This window comes from Loxodonta africana, chromosome X (genome assembly GCF_030014295.1).
Source record: "Loxodonta africana isolate mLoxAfr1 chromosome X, mLoxAfr1.hap2, whole genome shotgun sequence".
In the NCBI taxonomy this organism is placed as follows: domain Eukaryota; kingdom Metazoa; phylum Chordata; class Mammalia; order Proboscidea; family Elephantidae; genus Loxodonta; species Loxodonta africana.
This window is the reverse complement of record NC_087369.1, coordinates 140,157,793-140,174,489: the sequence shown is the minus strand read 5'-3', so window position 1 is coordinate 140,174,489 and position 16,697 is coordinate 140,157,793. Positions and strand designations below refer to the sequence as shown.

The 16,697-nt window shown below is 39.2% G+C and overlaps 1 protein-coding gene across 4 annotated transcripts in view; it reads right to left on the bottom strand.

Moving 5' to 3' along the window:
* Nucleotides 1-16,697, bottom strand: part of DOCK11 (dedicator of cytokinesis 11) — a 192,733-nt gene that overhangs the window by 30,479 nt on the left and 145,557 nt on the right. For all 4 annotated transcript variants that reach the window (XM_064278710.1, XM_064278708.1, XM_064278709.1 and 1 more), the window contains 6 exons: nucleotides 15,713-15,828; nucleotides 13,018-13,155; nucleotides 8,521-8,703; nucleotides 7,434-7,547; nucleotides 1,669-1,884; nucleotides 1,517-1,574 (listed from right to left, as the gene is read on the bottom strand). In XM_064278710.1, the coding sequence (XP_064134780.1) occupies nucleotides 1,517-1,574; nucleotides 1,669-1,884; nucleotides 7,434-7,547; nucleotides 8,521-8,703; nucleotides 13,018-13,155; nucleotides 15,713-15,828 (825 nt within the window). The remainder of the gene's footprint in view (nucleotides 1-1,516; nucleotides 1,575-1,668; nucleotides 1,885-7,433; nucleotides 7,548-8,520; nucleotides 8,704-13,017; nucleotides 13,156-15,712; nucleotides 15,829-16,697) is intronic.

Here is a 16,697-nt window from a genome sequence, read left to right as displayed (position 1 = left end):
TTTAAATCATGATATTATATTTGGGAAGAATCTTTTCAGAAAAAGATTCTCTATATGGGGAGTAGTATGTGAAGCAAACAAACACTGACCCTCAGGTAAAAAACCGTAAAACTCAAACCTGTTGCCATCGAGGTGATTCCAACTCATAGTGACCCTATAGGACAGATTAGAACTGCCCTACAGGGTTTCTAAGGAGTGCCTGGTGGATTCAAACTGCCAGCCTTTTGGTTAGCTGCCAAACGCTTAACTACTGTGGAGCCTTCCGTAAATGAATGATAAATAAATAATCTTAGGAATTCTGGAATTAAAAACCAAACCAAAACAAAACATGGTTGTATTTCCACAGCCAAAGCCAGAATGACTATGAGTCTCACAAGCTGGGTTTCATTTTGCCCTAATGCTACTCACTGGACTGCCTTGAAAGAAATAGCTTGGATATTGTGATAGTGGGAGGTTTTTGTTTTTTTATAATTTTCATTGTGCTTTAAGTGAAAGTTTACAAATCAAGTCAGTTTCTCATACAAAAATTTGTATACACCTTGTTGTGTACCCATAGTTGCCCTCCCTCTAATGAGACAGCACACTCCTTCCCTCCACTCTCTGTTTTCATGTCCATTCTGCCAGCTTCTGATCCCCTCTGCCCTCTCATCTCCTCCCCAGACAGGAGATGCCCACATAGCCTCATGTGTCTACTTGATCCAAGAAGCTTACTCTTCACCAGTATCATTTTCTATCTCATAGCCCAGTCCAATCCCTGTCTGAAGGGTTGGCTTCAGGAATGGTTCCTGTCTTGGGTCAACAGAAGGTCTGGAGGCCATGACCACCGGGGTCCTTCTAGTCTCAGTTAGACCATTAAGTCTGGTCTTCTTATGAGAATTTGGGGTCTGCACCCCACTGCTCTCCTGCTCAGTGGGAGATTTCTTGATGGCAATCTCTACTGCCAAACAAATTTTTAAAACCTAATTCAAATGTTTTACTAACTGAGTAGTTAGTTATAGCTGTCAACAATACTGTTTTGGAACAGGAAAGCTTTCTGGCAAAATCCTGAATTAGAGCTGCTGGATCCTGATGCCTTAGGACAGCATGACTCCCTTTTAATACCCACGTACTGTTGCACTACAGTAGCTGCAGAGACATGGTCTGTGGGTAGTTGTTGGTGGAGCTGAGGCAGAAGAGGGGAAAATAAGTGGCTGGTATTTATTCCTGAGCTTCTCACGGGCCCTGGAAAGAAATTTGTCGTAGTCTTCCAAACGGAGACAGCCTTAGAAAATAAACATTGGCCATCAGGCCTGCCCATGTACTATGTAACTTATTCTTGTAAGCCCTAATGAAAGCCGAAAGCAAATGAACAATCTAGTCTTCTTTCCTAACTATTTCTGTTAAACACCGAATGAGTCTCAAGGTGGGCATGGTTTTCAGAGCTCGATTATATCATATTCATAGTTATAAACTACCAAGGTAAAAACTATTGTGTTAACTGAAATTTTCCCCATCACAAAGAACAGAAATATCTTACTTTTTCGATGAAGAAACTCTGCAACCAGAGCTGCTACATGAACATAGCACATTGCAGCCTGAAAAGGGAAGGAAAAAAAAAAACAAAACTGTCAGAATGTGCTCAAGGTGTACAGAAGGGTTGTGTTTAGAACAAAACCTTAAAGTAGTCACCTCTGAAAGATCTCCGTTTTTTATATGAATCTTGGCCATGCTGTCAAGCCAGGTTTTCCTGAGCTCTGGAGTACTTGCATAGGACTTGGCTAAGCTATACTGGAGATCAATTAGCATTTCTGGGTCTTTCTCGTGTTCCTTCATTTGAGCAGTGGCCATAAGAACAGTACGGATTCTCTTGGTCAAATCTTTGACTTCGGTGGGAAAAGCAGTTGCCTAATTTTGAAACAAACAAAAAGATACGTTTAACAATATTATTGATGCGCTCGAAGCCTCACCATCCAATCCTGAGAACATATGATTTTTATTCTATGTTACGCTTCTAGGTATACTGCATATGGCATGTCTAAAGACACTGAAATCAATTATATATACATATACATAGAACCAGTCCACACTTCAAAGGTTCTAAACTTGAGGTGCAGTACGTTCATGGTACTTAAGAGCATGGGCTCTGTAGACAGTCTGCCTGGCTTAGAATTCTAGTTGCTCCAGGGTGAATTCCATAGCCAGGAGAGCAATATTATGTTCCCCGTTACTCTGGGGACATATAACAGTAACTGAAAATTAGTGACAGCACACTACGTACCAGACACTGGTCTGGGTGCTTTACACGTTTTAGCTAAATTTTTACAACAACCCTATGAATTAAATACTATCATAATTTGTTTTACCAATGGGAAAATCGAGGCATGGAGCAGTTAAATAGCTTGGCCAAGATGGTAAGTGGCAGAGACAGGATTCATACACAGGCAGCCTGGCTCCAGAGCTAGTGCTCTTAGCCACTCTTCTATATTGGCAGACATACCTGCCCCATCGACTAACTACTACTTACACAAAGGTAAAAACCATACTGTATAAATGTCTACTCATACAAACAAGAGGTTTGAATCACAGAACACTTTAAGAGTCTCAAGAGTTCATTAGCTTCTCTCAAAGAGCTATTTTTTACTTCAAAAATACTAAGTTAAAGTGGCAACTATTAAGACAGTCATATTACTTCCTTCTAACCCTACTAAAAAAAAAAAGAGTAATCATAATTATCTCTATGATTAGGAGAAGATGAGGCAGGGACAAGTATAGGCATTAGGAAGCTTTCCCCTTTAAACAATCATTACCTTTAAATAATTTTGCATTATGCATTAATAGGAATTAGATTTACTGAGGGAAAGGCAATAGCTTGCTGTAATAGAATTTATTGGAAATGACTGCCCTAACAGATTAACACAAAGTCATTTCAGAAAAAAGTCAGGAAAAAGATTTTTCTATCGTGGAGAGCCAATACAAATCCCATTTACTATGAAAAAGTGCTAATCCAACTATATGACATGGCATTAAGGATGGTAGCAATTGGCAAAATAAACTTTTAGAGTATTAAGTTCATGATCACAAATGGCACAAGTTGTTTCTGTGCTCACCACTTGTCTGTCAGTTTTGTCGTACCATGATGCCTTGTATGTTGCTATGATGTTGGAAGCTATGCCACCGGTATTTCAAATACCAACAGGGTCACCCATGATGGACAGGTTTCAGCAGAGCTTCCAGATTAAGACAGACTAAGAAGAAGGGCCTGGTGATCTAATTCTAAAAAAAGTTGGCCACTGACAACCTTATGGATAGTAGTAGAACACAGTCTGATATAGTATTGGAAGATGAACCCCTCAGGTTGGAAGGCACTCAAAATATGACTGGGCAAGAGCTTCTTTCTCAGAGTAGAGTCGGCCTCAATGATGTGGATGGAGTCAATCTTTGGGGACATTCATTTGCTGATGTCGCATGACTCAAAATGAGAAGAAACAGCTGCAAACATCCATTAATAACTGGAACCTGGAATGTACGAACTACAAATCTAGGAAAATTGGAAGTATTAAAAATAAAATGGAACTCTTGAAGATAGATATCTGAGGTATTAGTGAGTTGAAATGGACTGGTATTAGCCATTCTGAATTGGAAAATTATATGGTTTACTGTGCTAAGAATGACAAATTCAAGAGGAAGGGTGTCACATTCACCATCAAAAAAGAACATTTCAAGATTTATCTGAAGTACAATGCTGTCAGTGATAGGGTAATATCCATATGACTACAAGGAAGGACAGTCAGTACGACTATTACTCAAATTTACTTGCCAACCACTAATGTCAAGATGAAGAAACTGAAGATTTTTACCAACTTCTGCTGCTGAAATGGATCAAACATGCAATCGAGGTGCACTGATAAGTACTGGTGATTGGAATGTGAAAGTTGGAAACAAAGAAGAAGGACCGGTAGTTGGAAAACATGGCCTTGGGAATAGAAATGATGGCAGAGATTGCGTGATAGAATTCTGCAAGACCAATGACCTATTCATTGGAAATACCCTTTTTCAACAACATAAATAGTGACTATACATGTGGACCTTGCCAGACGGAATATACAGGAATCAAATTGACTACATCTGTGGAGAGGGACGATGGAAAAGCTCAATATCATCAGTCAGAACAAGGCCAGGGACCGACTACACAACAGACCATCAGTTGCTCATATGAAACTTCAAGTTGAAGCTGAAGAAAATTAAAACAAGTCCAAGTGAACCGAAGTACGATCTTGAGTATATCCCACCTGAATTTGAAGACCATCACAAGAACAGATTTGACTTGTTTAACGCTAATGACCAAAGACCAGAGAAGCTGTGGGATGACATCAATGGCATCGTACATGAAGAATGCAAAAGGTCATTAAAAAGACAGGAAAGAAAGAAAAGATCAAACTGGATGTCACAAGAGACTCTGAAACTTGCTCTTGAACACAAAGTTGCTAAAGCAAATGGAAGAAATGATAAAGTAAAAGAGTTAAAGAGAAAATTTCAAAGGGTGGCTCAAGAAGACAAAAATAATGAAATAAGCAAAGACCTCGAGTTAGAAAACCAAAGGGGAAGAATACATTCATCATTTCTCAAGCTGAAAGAACTGAAGAAAAATTTCAAGCCTTGAGTTGCAATATTGAAGGATTCTATAGGCAAAATATTGAATGCCACAGGAAGCATCAAAAGATGGAAGGAATACACAGAATCACTGTGCCAAAAAGGATTGGGCAATGTTGAACCATTTCAGGAGGCAGCATATGATCAAGGATAAATGGTATTGAAGGAAGAAACCCAAGCTGCACTGAAGGCACGGAGAAAAACAAGGCTCTAGGAATTGACAGAATACCAATTGAGATGTTTTAACACAGGGATGCAGCTCTGCAATCGCTCACTTGTCTATGCCAATAATTTGGAAGACAGCTGACTGGAAGTGATCTGTTATTTGTGCCCATTCCAAAGAAAGGTGATCCCACAGAATGCAGATGTTATCAAATACTATCATTAATACCACACCCAAGTAAAATTTTGCTGAAGATAATTCCAAAATAGTTGCAGCAATATATCAACAGAGAACTGCCAGAAATTCAAACTGGATTCAGAAGAAGACATGGAATGAAGGCTATCATTGCGTGTGTTAGGATGCAGGATGGATCTTGGCTGAAAGCAGAAAATAACAGAAAGATGTTTACCTGTGTTTTATTGACTAGGCAAAGGCATTCGACTGTGTGGGTCATAACAAATTATGGATAACATTGTGAAGAATGGGAATTCCAGAACAATTAATTGTGCTTGTGCGGAACCTGTACATAGACCAAGAAGCAGTCGTTAGAATAGAACAAGAGGATACTGCATGGTTGAAAATCAGGAAAGGTGTGCGTCAGGATTTTATCCTTTCACCATACTTATTCTATCTGTATGTTGAGCAAGTAATCCCAGAAACTGGACTATATGAAGGACGGGGCATGAGGACTGGAGGAAGACTCATTAACAACCTGCAATATGCAGTTAACACAACCTTACTTGATGAAAGTGAAGAGGGCCTGGAGCACTTGCTGATGAAGATCAAAGACTACAGCCTTCTGTATGGACTACACCTCAACATAAAGAAAACAAAAATCCTCACAACTGGACCAATAAGCAACATGATGATAAACGGAGAAAATACTGACATTGTCAATGATTTCATTTTACTTGGATCTACAACCAACGCCCGTAGAAGCACCAATCAAGAAATCAAAAGACGACTTGCATTGGGCAAATGTGCTGCAAAAGACCTCCTGAAAGTGTTAAAAAGCAAAGATGGCACTTTGAGGACAAAGGTGTGCCTGACCCAAGCCATGGTACTTTCAATCGCCTCATATGCGTGTGAAAGCTGGACAATGAATATGGAAGGCCGAAGAAGAATTGATGTCTCTGAATTATGATGTTGTCAAAGAATACTGAATATACCATGGGCTGCCAAAATTATGAACAAATCTGTATTGGAAGAAGTACAACCAGAATGCTCCTTGGAAGCAAGGATGGCAAGACTGCGTCTTACACACTTTCGACATGTTGTCAGGAGGGACCAGTCCCTGGAAAAGAACATTGTGCTTGGTAAAGTAGAGGGATCACTAAAAAAGAGGAAGACTCTCAAACATATGGATTGACACAGTGGCTGCAACAAACATAGCAACGATTGTGAGGATGGCACAGGACTGGGCAGCGTTTTGTTCTGTTGTACACAGGGTCGCTATGAGATGGAATCGACTTGACGGCACTTAACAACAACGTTCTCATGGGATTAGTTGAAGCATATACTGATCCCCTGGGGAACCAGTAGAACTGGCTGAAAAGCAAACTTTCCCAGCCTCAGAGCGGCTGGCACTAGTTAGTGTTTGTTTTTTTTTCCCCTCAGCCTAAGCAATGTTCCTATGGGAATATTTTTTTGGTTGATAAAGTCTACATGCCCCAAATATCAAGTACGCTGTGATTGTGAGCTTTAAATTTTTTTTTCTTTCAGATTTTACATATTATTTTCAAATTATGCTGGAAAATGACCTTTCCCAAGAATGGAGATGATTCCTCTGGGAGGAAAATTCCTTATTCACTGAAGGATTCTTCTTCCCTCGCACACATGTATCACTGAAGATCAGAACGTACACTTCTCGTCATGAAGCAACAGATAGATTTTTATAATGTTAAAGCTTTTTCGCAGATAAGTAAGGAGGAGGAATGGTGGTCAGGGTGTTGGGCTTAGGACTCAGCCAATTGGTGCCTAAGAATGACAGCCTTGGACTTGGATTTGCCAATCAGTATTTATGGCAAGTCAAAATCAGTTAACAGATGATTCTTGTAACTCACAAAACCAGGGTGCTTGATTAGCTAATATTATAAATGGTAACAACTGTTAAGAAAGAAAGGACCCATTTATTTTTTGAGCAAGTTTAGAAATCAAGCCCAGAACAAAGTCGAATTCTAATAGCTACAGCAACTGGGTTGTTGTTGTTAGGTGCCATTGAGTTGATTTTGACTCATAGTGGACTCATGACAGAGTAGAACCGCCCCATAATATTTTCTAGGTTATAATCTTTATGGGAGCAGATTGCCAGGTCTTGCTTCCCCAGAGGCACCGGGTGGGTTCAAACCGCCAGCCTTTTCAGTTACCAGTTGAGTGCTTAACTGTTGCTCCATCAGGGCTCCACATATACACAGTATATTCATGTATTTATCTATCCATCCATTCAATACTGAACATTTGCTATGTACCAGGCAGTGTTCTAGGTTCTAGAGATACAGTAGCACTCAAGACTCATCGATCTCACATTCTTCATACTCTATACTATCAACAGTTGTAAATCCAAAGATAGTTTAACTCTAGGACTGTAAACTTCTGTGATAGTGAGGATGATTCTCATTTTTCACTTGCAGTTAGAACATACCTTCATAGGTCTGTCACTGTTTGCAAAATTATTGATAATGAATAAAGACTCCTGAAATCTTGATCCTCCACTGAGCGCTACATCAGCTATCAGCTGGCTCACAGCAATTATTATCTGTGGGGAAGAAGCAAATTGTTTTTCAAATGACTTTGACAAATTTTCACCATTTTTATAAGCACATAGACACTCATATGAAATACTTCTTTAAAAGATTCTACACAGTTCCATCATAACCTATTTTTCTCATCCATGAGGGGTTTAAATTTTTCTACTGAAATAACTTCAAAGGTCACAATTTCAAATTTTATTGGGATTTGTTGTTGTTGTTGTACTTTAGATGAAGGTTTACAGAACAAACTAGTTTCTCATTAAACAGTACACATATTGTTTTATGACATGGGTTAACAACCCCATGACAAGTCAACACTCGCCTTTCTCAACCTTGGGTTCCCTATTACCAGCTTTCCTGTCCCCTCCTTCCTTCTCATCCTTGCCCCAGGACTGGTGTGCCCCTTTAGTCTCATTTTGTTTTATAGGCCTGTCCACTCTTTGGCTAAAGGGTAAACCTCAGGAGTGACCTCACTGCTGAGCTGAAAGGGTGTCTGGAGGCCATACTCTCAGGGTTTCTCCAGACTCTGTCAGGCCAGCAAGTCTGGTCTTTCTTTTTGAGTTAGAATTTTCTTCTACATTTTTCATTTGGGACCCTTCTTGGCTACATGTGAACAACTTTTCAAAATTCATAATACCGCTAGATCTAAAACTATTTTCATAATAGTGATCAGAAAAAGTGGCAGTCAGGCTGCCACTTTGAATGTATTTGCTAGGTAGTGGCCATGGGCCAAGTTGGGAATAAATGATCTTCTTCTTTGAACCACCAACCTCTTAGCAGCTGAGCGCTTAACCACTGTGCCACCAGGGCTCCTTTTTTTTAAACTTACAGCACATGTGAATTCAGACTATCCATATTTCAAGTGCTAAATGGCCGCATATGGCTAATGGCTACCTTGTCGGACACAGCAGCTCTAGATCTTGATCAAGAGGCTAAAATTGAAAAGAAAGGAGAAGAGGCACTTTGATTTTCACTGACCTGCAGATGCGTCCTCAAAAAGGTTTTCCTTTTGGTATACTCAAAGTTGTTTCTCATCAAAAGATACAAAAGTGCAGATGCTTCATTCCTAGTTGAGCTAATCTTCGAGGTGCAGCATTTTAAAACCTCATAGCAAAATGCAGCACACATGTTTACCCTTCCTTTGAAAAAGGCCGAGGGAAACTAAAGAACAGGGAAAACAAAAGTATTTGAAAACCCAATCAGAAAATCAAGTATCAAGGACGCAAAATCGTGCTGGGTGCTCTGAGGATACAAAAACAACATAAGGGTTAGGGGTCTCCTCTCAAGAAAGCATGAGCTAGTTAAAAACAGAAGAACAGCCTGTGACAGAATGTGAGAGAACAATTCAAGAGCATATACAAAAAAAAAAAAAAATTGCTATAGATTTGAGAAGAGGTCAAGATGGTCTCAACAATATGTGTTAAATGAATGAATGACTGAGCTGATGAATGAATGATGGGTCTCAAATTGGGCCTTAAAAATGAGAAGGACAATTTGCATTGCATATATTCTGTTGCTTTGTATTTAAGCAGTTCCTTGTATTATGACCTTGCAAGTGCTGAGAAAATTATAGGTGGAATCCACACAGCAAGTGAAGCCGATCTTTAACAAAACGGGGCATAGATGACATGAACATACACACGCGTGCGAGCATGCACATACCTTCTACTCACAAATAGCGCTAATTTTTCCATAGAGAGTACAAAAGTGACTACCTAATCCTCAAAAAACCAAGTGGCTTGTTATTTTGAGCATACAGTCTGCTTTGTGGAAGAAAAACTGTACATTTAACATACACCTGTTATAATCTCAGCCATACTTACAAGTCTAGGCAAGTAGCAAGCTGCTTCAGGATATACAATGGATATTTTCCAGGGAGTGTGAAGTTAGAGGGACACCCTTTGAAAACTATTTCTTGGGAAGCCTGAATTTAAACCCACTTACAGGAATCTATCTTCTCTTTAATTCACCGTAATGCTAAACACAATGCTATGCATGTAATGAATGTTTAATAAATGTTTTCTATCAGACGGTTGAGAAATCTCATCAATAGATTAAATCAAGTCTTGCTGGGCAAGATACTCTAGTATGAAAATAAAAGGTTAATGGCAGAGTTATATTGTAGTTAAACCACTACATTAAGTCTTTTAGCCACTTCTTTGAACAGACAATGGCAAAGATCACCTGCTAACTGCCGATTTCAATGGACTCCTTTCCCCCTTATTTGACCACTCTAAGTCAGAATCCACTCAAAGGCACTGGGTTTGGTTTGCTTTTGGTATACAGGCATGACAATGCTAAAACTCCTTTCTCCCTTGGCTTTCATAATAATCCTTCCTTCTTGCCTTTCTTTCTACTTCTGTGACTACTACTTCTCATCTGCTCCACAGATTCCTCTTCCAATCCTCCTTCTAAGTTGTTTTTCTCCAAGGTTCTTCCACACATTCTCCAGAGGATATTAAACCATCCCCACGGCTTCAACTACCACTTATATGCTTATAGGCTCCAGCTATACTGGGTTTCAGCTCCCAGAACATGGCAGCTCTTTCTCAACTCAGGGCCTCTACGCACGTCCCTCTCCCTGGAATGTTCTTCTTGCAGTTCTTTGTGTGACTGTCCCCTTTCATATTTTAGGCCTCATTTTAAGAGTGACGAACGTATCTAAAGTAAGGTACCCCCCACAAATTATCATAGTCTATCTCAGCACACTGTTCGTTTCTTTTCTAGAACTTATCATAATTTCTAATTACTTATTTATTTTCTGTCTCCCACCCCCCTCCCCGAGACTGAAAGCTTCATAAGAGCAGAGACTATGCTTATTTTTCTATCTTCACCATTGTATATTCAAGACTTAGCACAATGCCTGACACAGAGTATGTGCTCAATAAATACCGTGTGGATGAATGGACGTTAACTCTGAGACTAGTTCACCAACCTAAATCTCTCTCTAGAGCAAATATCTGTGCAGCTCTAACTGGATGTCTTATACCAAAAAACCAAAACCAAACCCGTTGCCATTGAGCTGAATCTGACTCACAGCAGCCATATACAACAGATTAGAACTGCCCCATAGGATTCCCAAGGAGTGGCTGGTAGATTCAAATTACTGAACTTTTGGTTAGAAGCTGAACTCTTAACCACTGCACCACCAGGGCTCCTGGAGGTCTTATAAACCAAAAACCAAACCCATTGCCGTCGAGTCACTTTCAGCTTATAATGGCACTACAGGACAGAGCAGAACTGCCCCATAAGGTTTCCAAGGAGCAGCTGGTGGATTAGAACTGCTGACGTTTTGGTTAGCAGCCAAATGCTTAATGACTATGCCACCAGGGCTCTAGATGTCTTATAAGGCACCTTAAATTACAAGGATGTCTTACAAGGCACCTTAAATTCAACAGGCCCACAAAAACAGAACTCATTAACTTTTATCCCAAACATAGTTTTTTCCCTAAATTTCACATCAGCTCCCACTCCACTATCTAGTCAGTTAATTGATGATCAAATTCTATAAATTGTATCTCATTCCAAACCAAACCAACCAAACCCACAGGACACAGGAGAATTGCCCTATAGGGCTTCCAAGGAGCTGCTGGTGGATTCGAACTGACAACCTTTTTGTCAGCAGTCGCTATCTGCCTTTAACTTTCCATCTCCACAATCACTACTTTACTCAGGCCCTCATCTCTTATCTAGCTTACTGCAACGAGTCTCCTTACTGGTGCCCCTGCCTTTAGTCTTGCCCCTAATCTATCCTCCACACTATTTTTTTTTTTTTTAAACCCTGCCCACTCCGGTTCTCTTAATACAAATCTTTGTCTCCAACTTCCATCTGGTGAGGTTCACGTGTACAGCTGCCATTTATGTTGTGGAAAAAAGTATTTCGAATGAATAAGTCATTGGTTTTGCAGAATTCTATCACACCATCTCCATCGTTGTTTCTATCACCAAGGTCATATTTTCCAACTACCAATCCTCCTTTGTTTTCAACTTTCGAATTTCAATCACTTGTAATTATCAGTGCATCTTGATTGTATGTCTGATCAATTTCAGACTGCAAAAGTTGGTAAAAATCTTTAATTTCTTCATCTTTGGCATTAGTAGTTGGTGAATAAATTTGAATAATGGTCGTATTATCTGGTCTTCCTTGTAGGCGTATGGATATTATCCTCTCACTGACAGTGTTGTACTTCAGGATAGATCTTGAAATGTTCTTTTTGATGATGAATGAGACACTGTTCTTGACTTTGTCATTCCCGGTATAGTAGCCATATGATTGTCTGATTTAAAATGACTAATACCAGTCCATTTCAGCTCACTAATACCTAGGATGATATTGATCTTTTATGGGTTCCATTTAATTTTTGATGACTTCCAATTTTCCTAGGTTCATATTTTGTACATTCCACATTCTGATTATTAATGGATGTTTGCAGCTCTTTCTTCTCATTTTCAGTCATGCCACATCAGCAAATGAAGGTCCCGAAAGCTTGACTCCACCCATATCATTAAGGTGGACCCTACTTTGAAGAGGCAAATCTTCCGCAATCATATTTTGAGTGCCTCCCAACCTCAGGGGCTCATCTTCCAGCACTACATCAGACGATGTTCCACTGCTATCTATAAGGTTTTCCCTGGCCAATATTTTTAGAATTAGATCGCCAGGTTCTTCTTCATAGTCTGTCTTAGTCTAGAAGCTCTGCTGACACATGTGCACTATGGGTAACCCTGCTGGTACTTGAAATACCGGTGACATGGCTTCCAGCATCACAACAACATGCTGTGTTGCTTGCATACAAAGCAGAATGGAAGGCCTGGACTGTGCCTTTCTATAATCTTAACTCTATCTTGGTTTATTATGTTTATTCTTAAGTTTCAAAGCTATCAAGAAGAGACCAGAAACAAATCTTTGCTGTCTGTTTCAGTCAAATTTAAATCTCAAAGCCAAGTTTGACATCACTGTTTAAATGAGGTAAGTAGTCTAAAAATTTAGGACCCTTAGGTAAAATCAGCATTGAAAGGAAAAGTTCATTCATTTGAGTATGTATTGACCGTCTATCACTGGCAAGATATTATGCAAGAGCCTGCAGTTATAAACCTTGGTTCCTGCTTTCAAAACATGTCTACGTCATTGCACTAATAGCTTATATACCTTCAGCATGATAATACTTTAAAAAGAATCAAAATAGAACAAAAATTAGTAAAGTTGGTAATTTGAAAATGGTACTCTTCAAAGGAGCCTATTGAAAAAGGAAAGGTATGACAGGGTCAGGTTCTGATCTTAGGAGATTCTTAATCACGTCAGGCCTTTTTGATGTATTTTGTTGTTCTATACTTATATATTACAAAGGCAATACCTATGGCTTTCTTATGTGAGGTTTGTAGATGTCACGTCACAATAATCCTCTCTCCCCTCCCTTTCCTTTCCTTCTTGCCCTAGAGTTAGCCCACTAGCAGATATAAAGCTTCTTTCCTTACCTTACTGATGAAAGCTCTCAGTGAAGCAAAAACATGTTTCAGCGACACTTCAGACTGTCCATTTTTAAGAAAAGCAAGATGAATATCAAATACTTTTTTCATTAATGGGTTGTGGCCATCATTGTTTAAAAGCTGGGTCTATAAAACATGAGGAAAAAAGATTTGCAGAAATACTTAGCTTACTCCCCCATCCTTCTGCCCCCCCGTATGCTATAATGAGAAAACTGACTTCAACAATACCTGTTTATCAAATGATTGTTTGGAAGTTTCCAAAAAAATATAAAGCCTTTAATATAATTTTAAAATATTTCTGTCATCTTTCAATTTGGAAAGCTCAAAATAGTACATAAACTATATCTACCAGTATACCAGTTGCTGTATAGTCGATTCCGACTCATAGTGACCCTATAGGTCAGGATAGAACTGCCCCATAGGGTTTCCAAGGAGCACCTGGTGGATCTGAACTGCCGGCCTTCTGGTTAGCAGCCGAGCTCTTAACTACTATGCCATTAGGGCTCCTAAACTGTATCTATAATATTTAATTCCATAATTCCAAATAGATAAGAAAAATACATTTTCCAATGCAACACAACCAATACAGAACTAGTATGGAAAGAGTATTTTATATTAATCTTACTATACTGCTTTTCAATTAAGAAATCAGTATATTAGAGATGGGTACAAGGCAACCAGACTTTGTATTTCTCTGATGAAGAGTTAAAGAAAATATTAATTCTATTTTAGAAATCTATTATCTAATTCGTTTAAAAATATGATTAAAATAAGACGTGTAGTCACTGGTGATAAATATAACCCTTTGTGAGCAGAGATAACGGCAGCCATCTCAATTCAACAGACTATGTAAACTGTTCAAATGCCCCTTGCAAAGAGAGACATAAAGGAAACAATAAGATGTACAAAAATATCTATTGGTTTGTGAACCTTTAAAAAAAAAAAAAAGGAATGGCTAACTTCATTACATTGTAAACTTGTTTCATATCCTACCTTTCGGCCCAATCCTCATAACCCTCAAGAACTAATCATCCTATTATAGTGTGGCAAAAACAAACAAAAAACCTCAAAACTGCAAAGGGCCAAAACAATATGCAAAGTGTGACAGATCTAATGGTACATGATAGTGACAGCAGAAATCCCTGGATGATGTTAAATTTTTCTGGCTCTTTCCTCACTATACTTATAAGCATAGTACAGTGATTAGAAGCATGGACTCTTGATAACTGGCCTAAGTCTGAATTTGGATTCTTCCACTGATCAGCTATGTGATATTAACCTCCCTGTAAGTCTGTTTTCTCATTCATTCTAAATGTGAATGATAACAGTATCTACCACATAGGGCTATTATAAGGATGAAGGATGAGTTTATGTGTGTATTCTTAACAGCTTTATTGAGGTATAATTTACATAACAAAATTCACCTGTTTAAAACGTGCAATTCAATTACTTTTAGTAAATTTCTATAGAGTTGTGCAACCGTCACAATCCAATTTCAGAACATTTCCATCACCTCAAAAGGATCCCTTGTGCCCATTTGCAGTCCCTCCTCAGTCCCAGGGAATCCAAACAAAAAGTAAGTTAATACTTATAAAGCACTTAGGACGTTGGTGCTGTTGTTAGCTGCCACTGGGTCGATTCCAACTCATGGCGACTCCATGTGTGCAGAGTAGAACTGCTCCACAGGGTCTTCAAGGCTGTGATCTTTTGGGAGCAAGTTGCCAGGCCAGTCTTTCCAGGCGCCTCAAGGGTGTGTTGGAACTGCCCACGTTCCGGCTGGTAGTTGAGCACTTAACCATTTGTGCCACCCAAGGACTCCGATGTTAGGATAGTGCCTGACATCTACTAAGAGATATATAAATGTTTGTTACATAGTATCAGAATAGGAATACAATGCAAGCCATGAGGCCAAGTGCCCTTCTTATTTATTGGCACTATGAAAAATGAACTCACGTGGCATTTTAATCAGAACAAACTTCATAAAGAGATTCTGTAGCCTATTTCTTATTAGTAACTAATTTGATTTTCTCTTAAGCATCTTTGCAAAAAACACAGGCCAGGTTTCCATAGTAAATCTGGAGGACTAAAGCAATGAATTGAATTACTAAGGGAAAAAATTATCTGTGTAACTCAGGCAAATGCAAGCATGATTTTTCACCTTTGAGTTCTATCCTTAATCTTACCTTACATTATAGTTATGTAGTTTTTACTTTTCAAAACACTCTCACATCCACGATCCTATTTTACCCCTTCAAAAAACCTGCATAAAAACTGTTTTTACCTTCTTTTTTTTTCCTATGGCAATGATGATTCATACGGAGAGACAAATATCCGAGAAAAAATACTAAGTGCCTGATTAGGAAATCAAACAGCCTACCTGGACATCATCTAGCCTGACAAAATATCTCATCACAATTGGCATTTGGGCAAGCTGATCCAGGCATGTTTTGGGCAAAAAACTATTGGACAGTTTTATAAAAATATGAAAGAACTGTTACTAAACGTGAAAATAAAACAACAGAATTTAAGAGGGAGCTTAAGGACAAAACGGTCCAATCCCCTCACTTTATGAATGGGGCAAGTGAGTCTCATGTGACTTCCCAAGGTCTCACAGTAGCCACGCTGCTCTGCCATCCAAGTTTCCCAATTATGCTACCTTTGAATTCTAACCCTTCATTTTTACCTTGAAGCACTGGGTGAAAAAAGATATGGTATCCAGGACTGTGAGGGAAACTTCAGTAGCAGTGTTGCCTTCAAGAAGTGCCTGGTGGAAAATGTCTGCTTCAGTTGTTGTAGAACCTAGGATCAAAAATAAATTAATTGAAACTTTGCCCAAAACAGAGATTCACAAAAGTTTCCAAGATTTTTTTTCCCGAAGACTCAGAAAGTGATGAGCAAGAAGAAAAAAAAAAAAAGAAGAAAGGGGGCTCTCAATTCCTATAGCCCAAATGAGTTTCACTGTCTTAATTCATTAATCAAAGATGGTTAATTGATTCTACTACTTTTCACTTCAGCTCTGTACCGACGGCTCCGCAGCAGGTAATAAGGGACCCATTTTATTCAGTGATTTCAGTGATAAACTACAGGGATGTAACTAGGAAATAATGGCGAAGCATTTTAGCCCATGCCACTAATTCTGTGTGCAAGAATGAGAAATCCACAGAAATTCAGCCACACTACATACAGAAATATGAGGGCAATGGTGGTTTGGCAGTGGTGGTTCCGTGGTAGAATTCTCGCCTTCCACGTGGGAGACCCAGGTTAGATTTCCAGCCGATGTACCTATCAGTGGGGGCCTGAGTGTTGCTATGATGCTTGAACAGGTTTCAGTGGAGCTGACAGACTAGGAAGAAAGGCCTGCCAATCTCCTGCTGAAAAATCAGCCAGTGAAAACCCTATGGATCACACTGGTCTGATCTTGTTGTGCACAGGGTCATCATGAGGAGGGGGCCGACTTGACAGCAGCTGACAATTATGCCAAAGACATGTGATGCTTGTTTATACATTAGAAGGAAAACAAGGTATCTGGGCCAACTGAAGGAAGTTGATTCATTATACTTTTACAAGTGACGGGGCAAAGATGAAGGCTGTAAAACTTGCTTTTTTTTTTTTTTTTTCAAGATCCTGAATCTATTAGCTCAGAGTTCATTTGGTTGAGACGTTTGTTT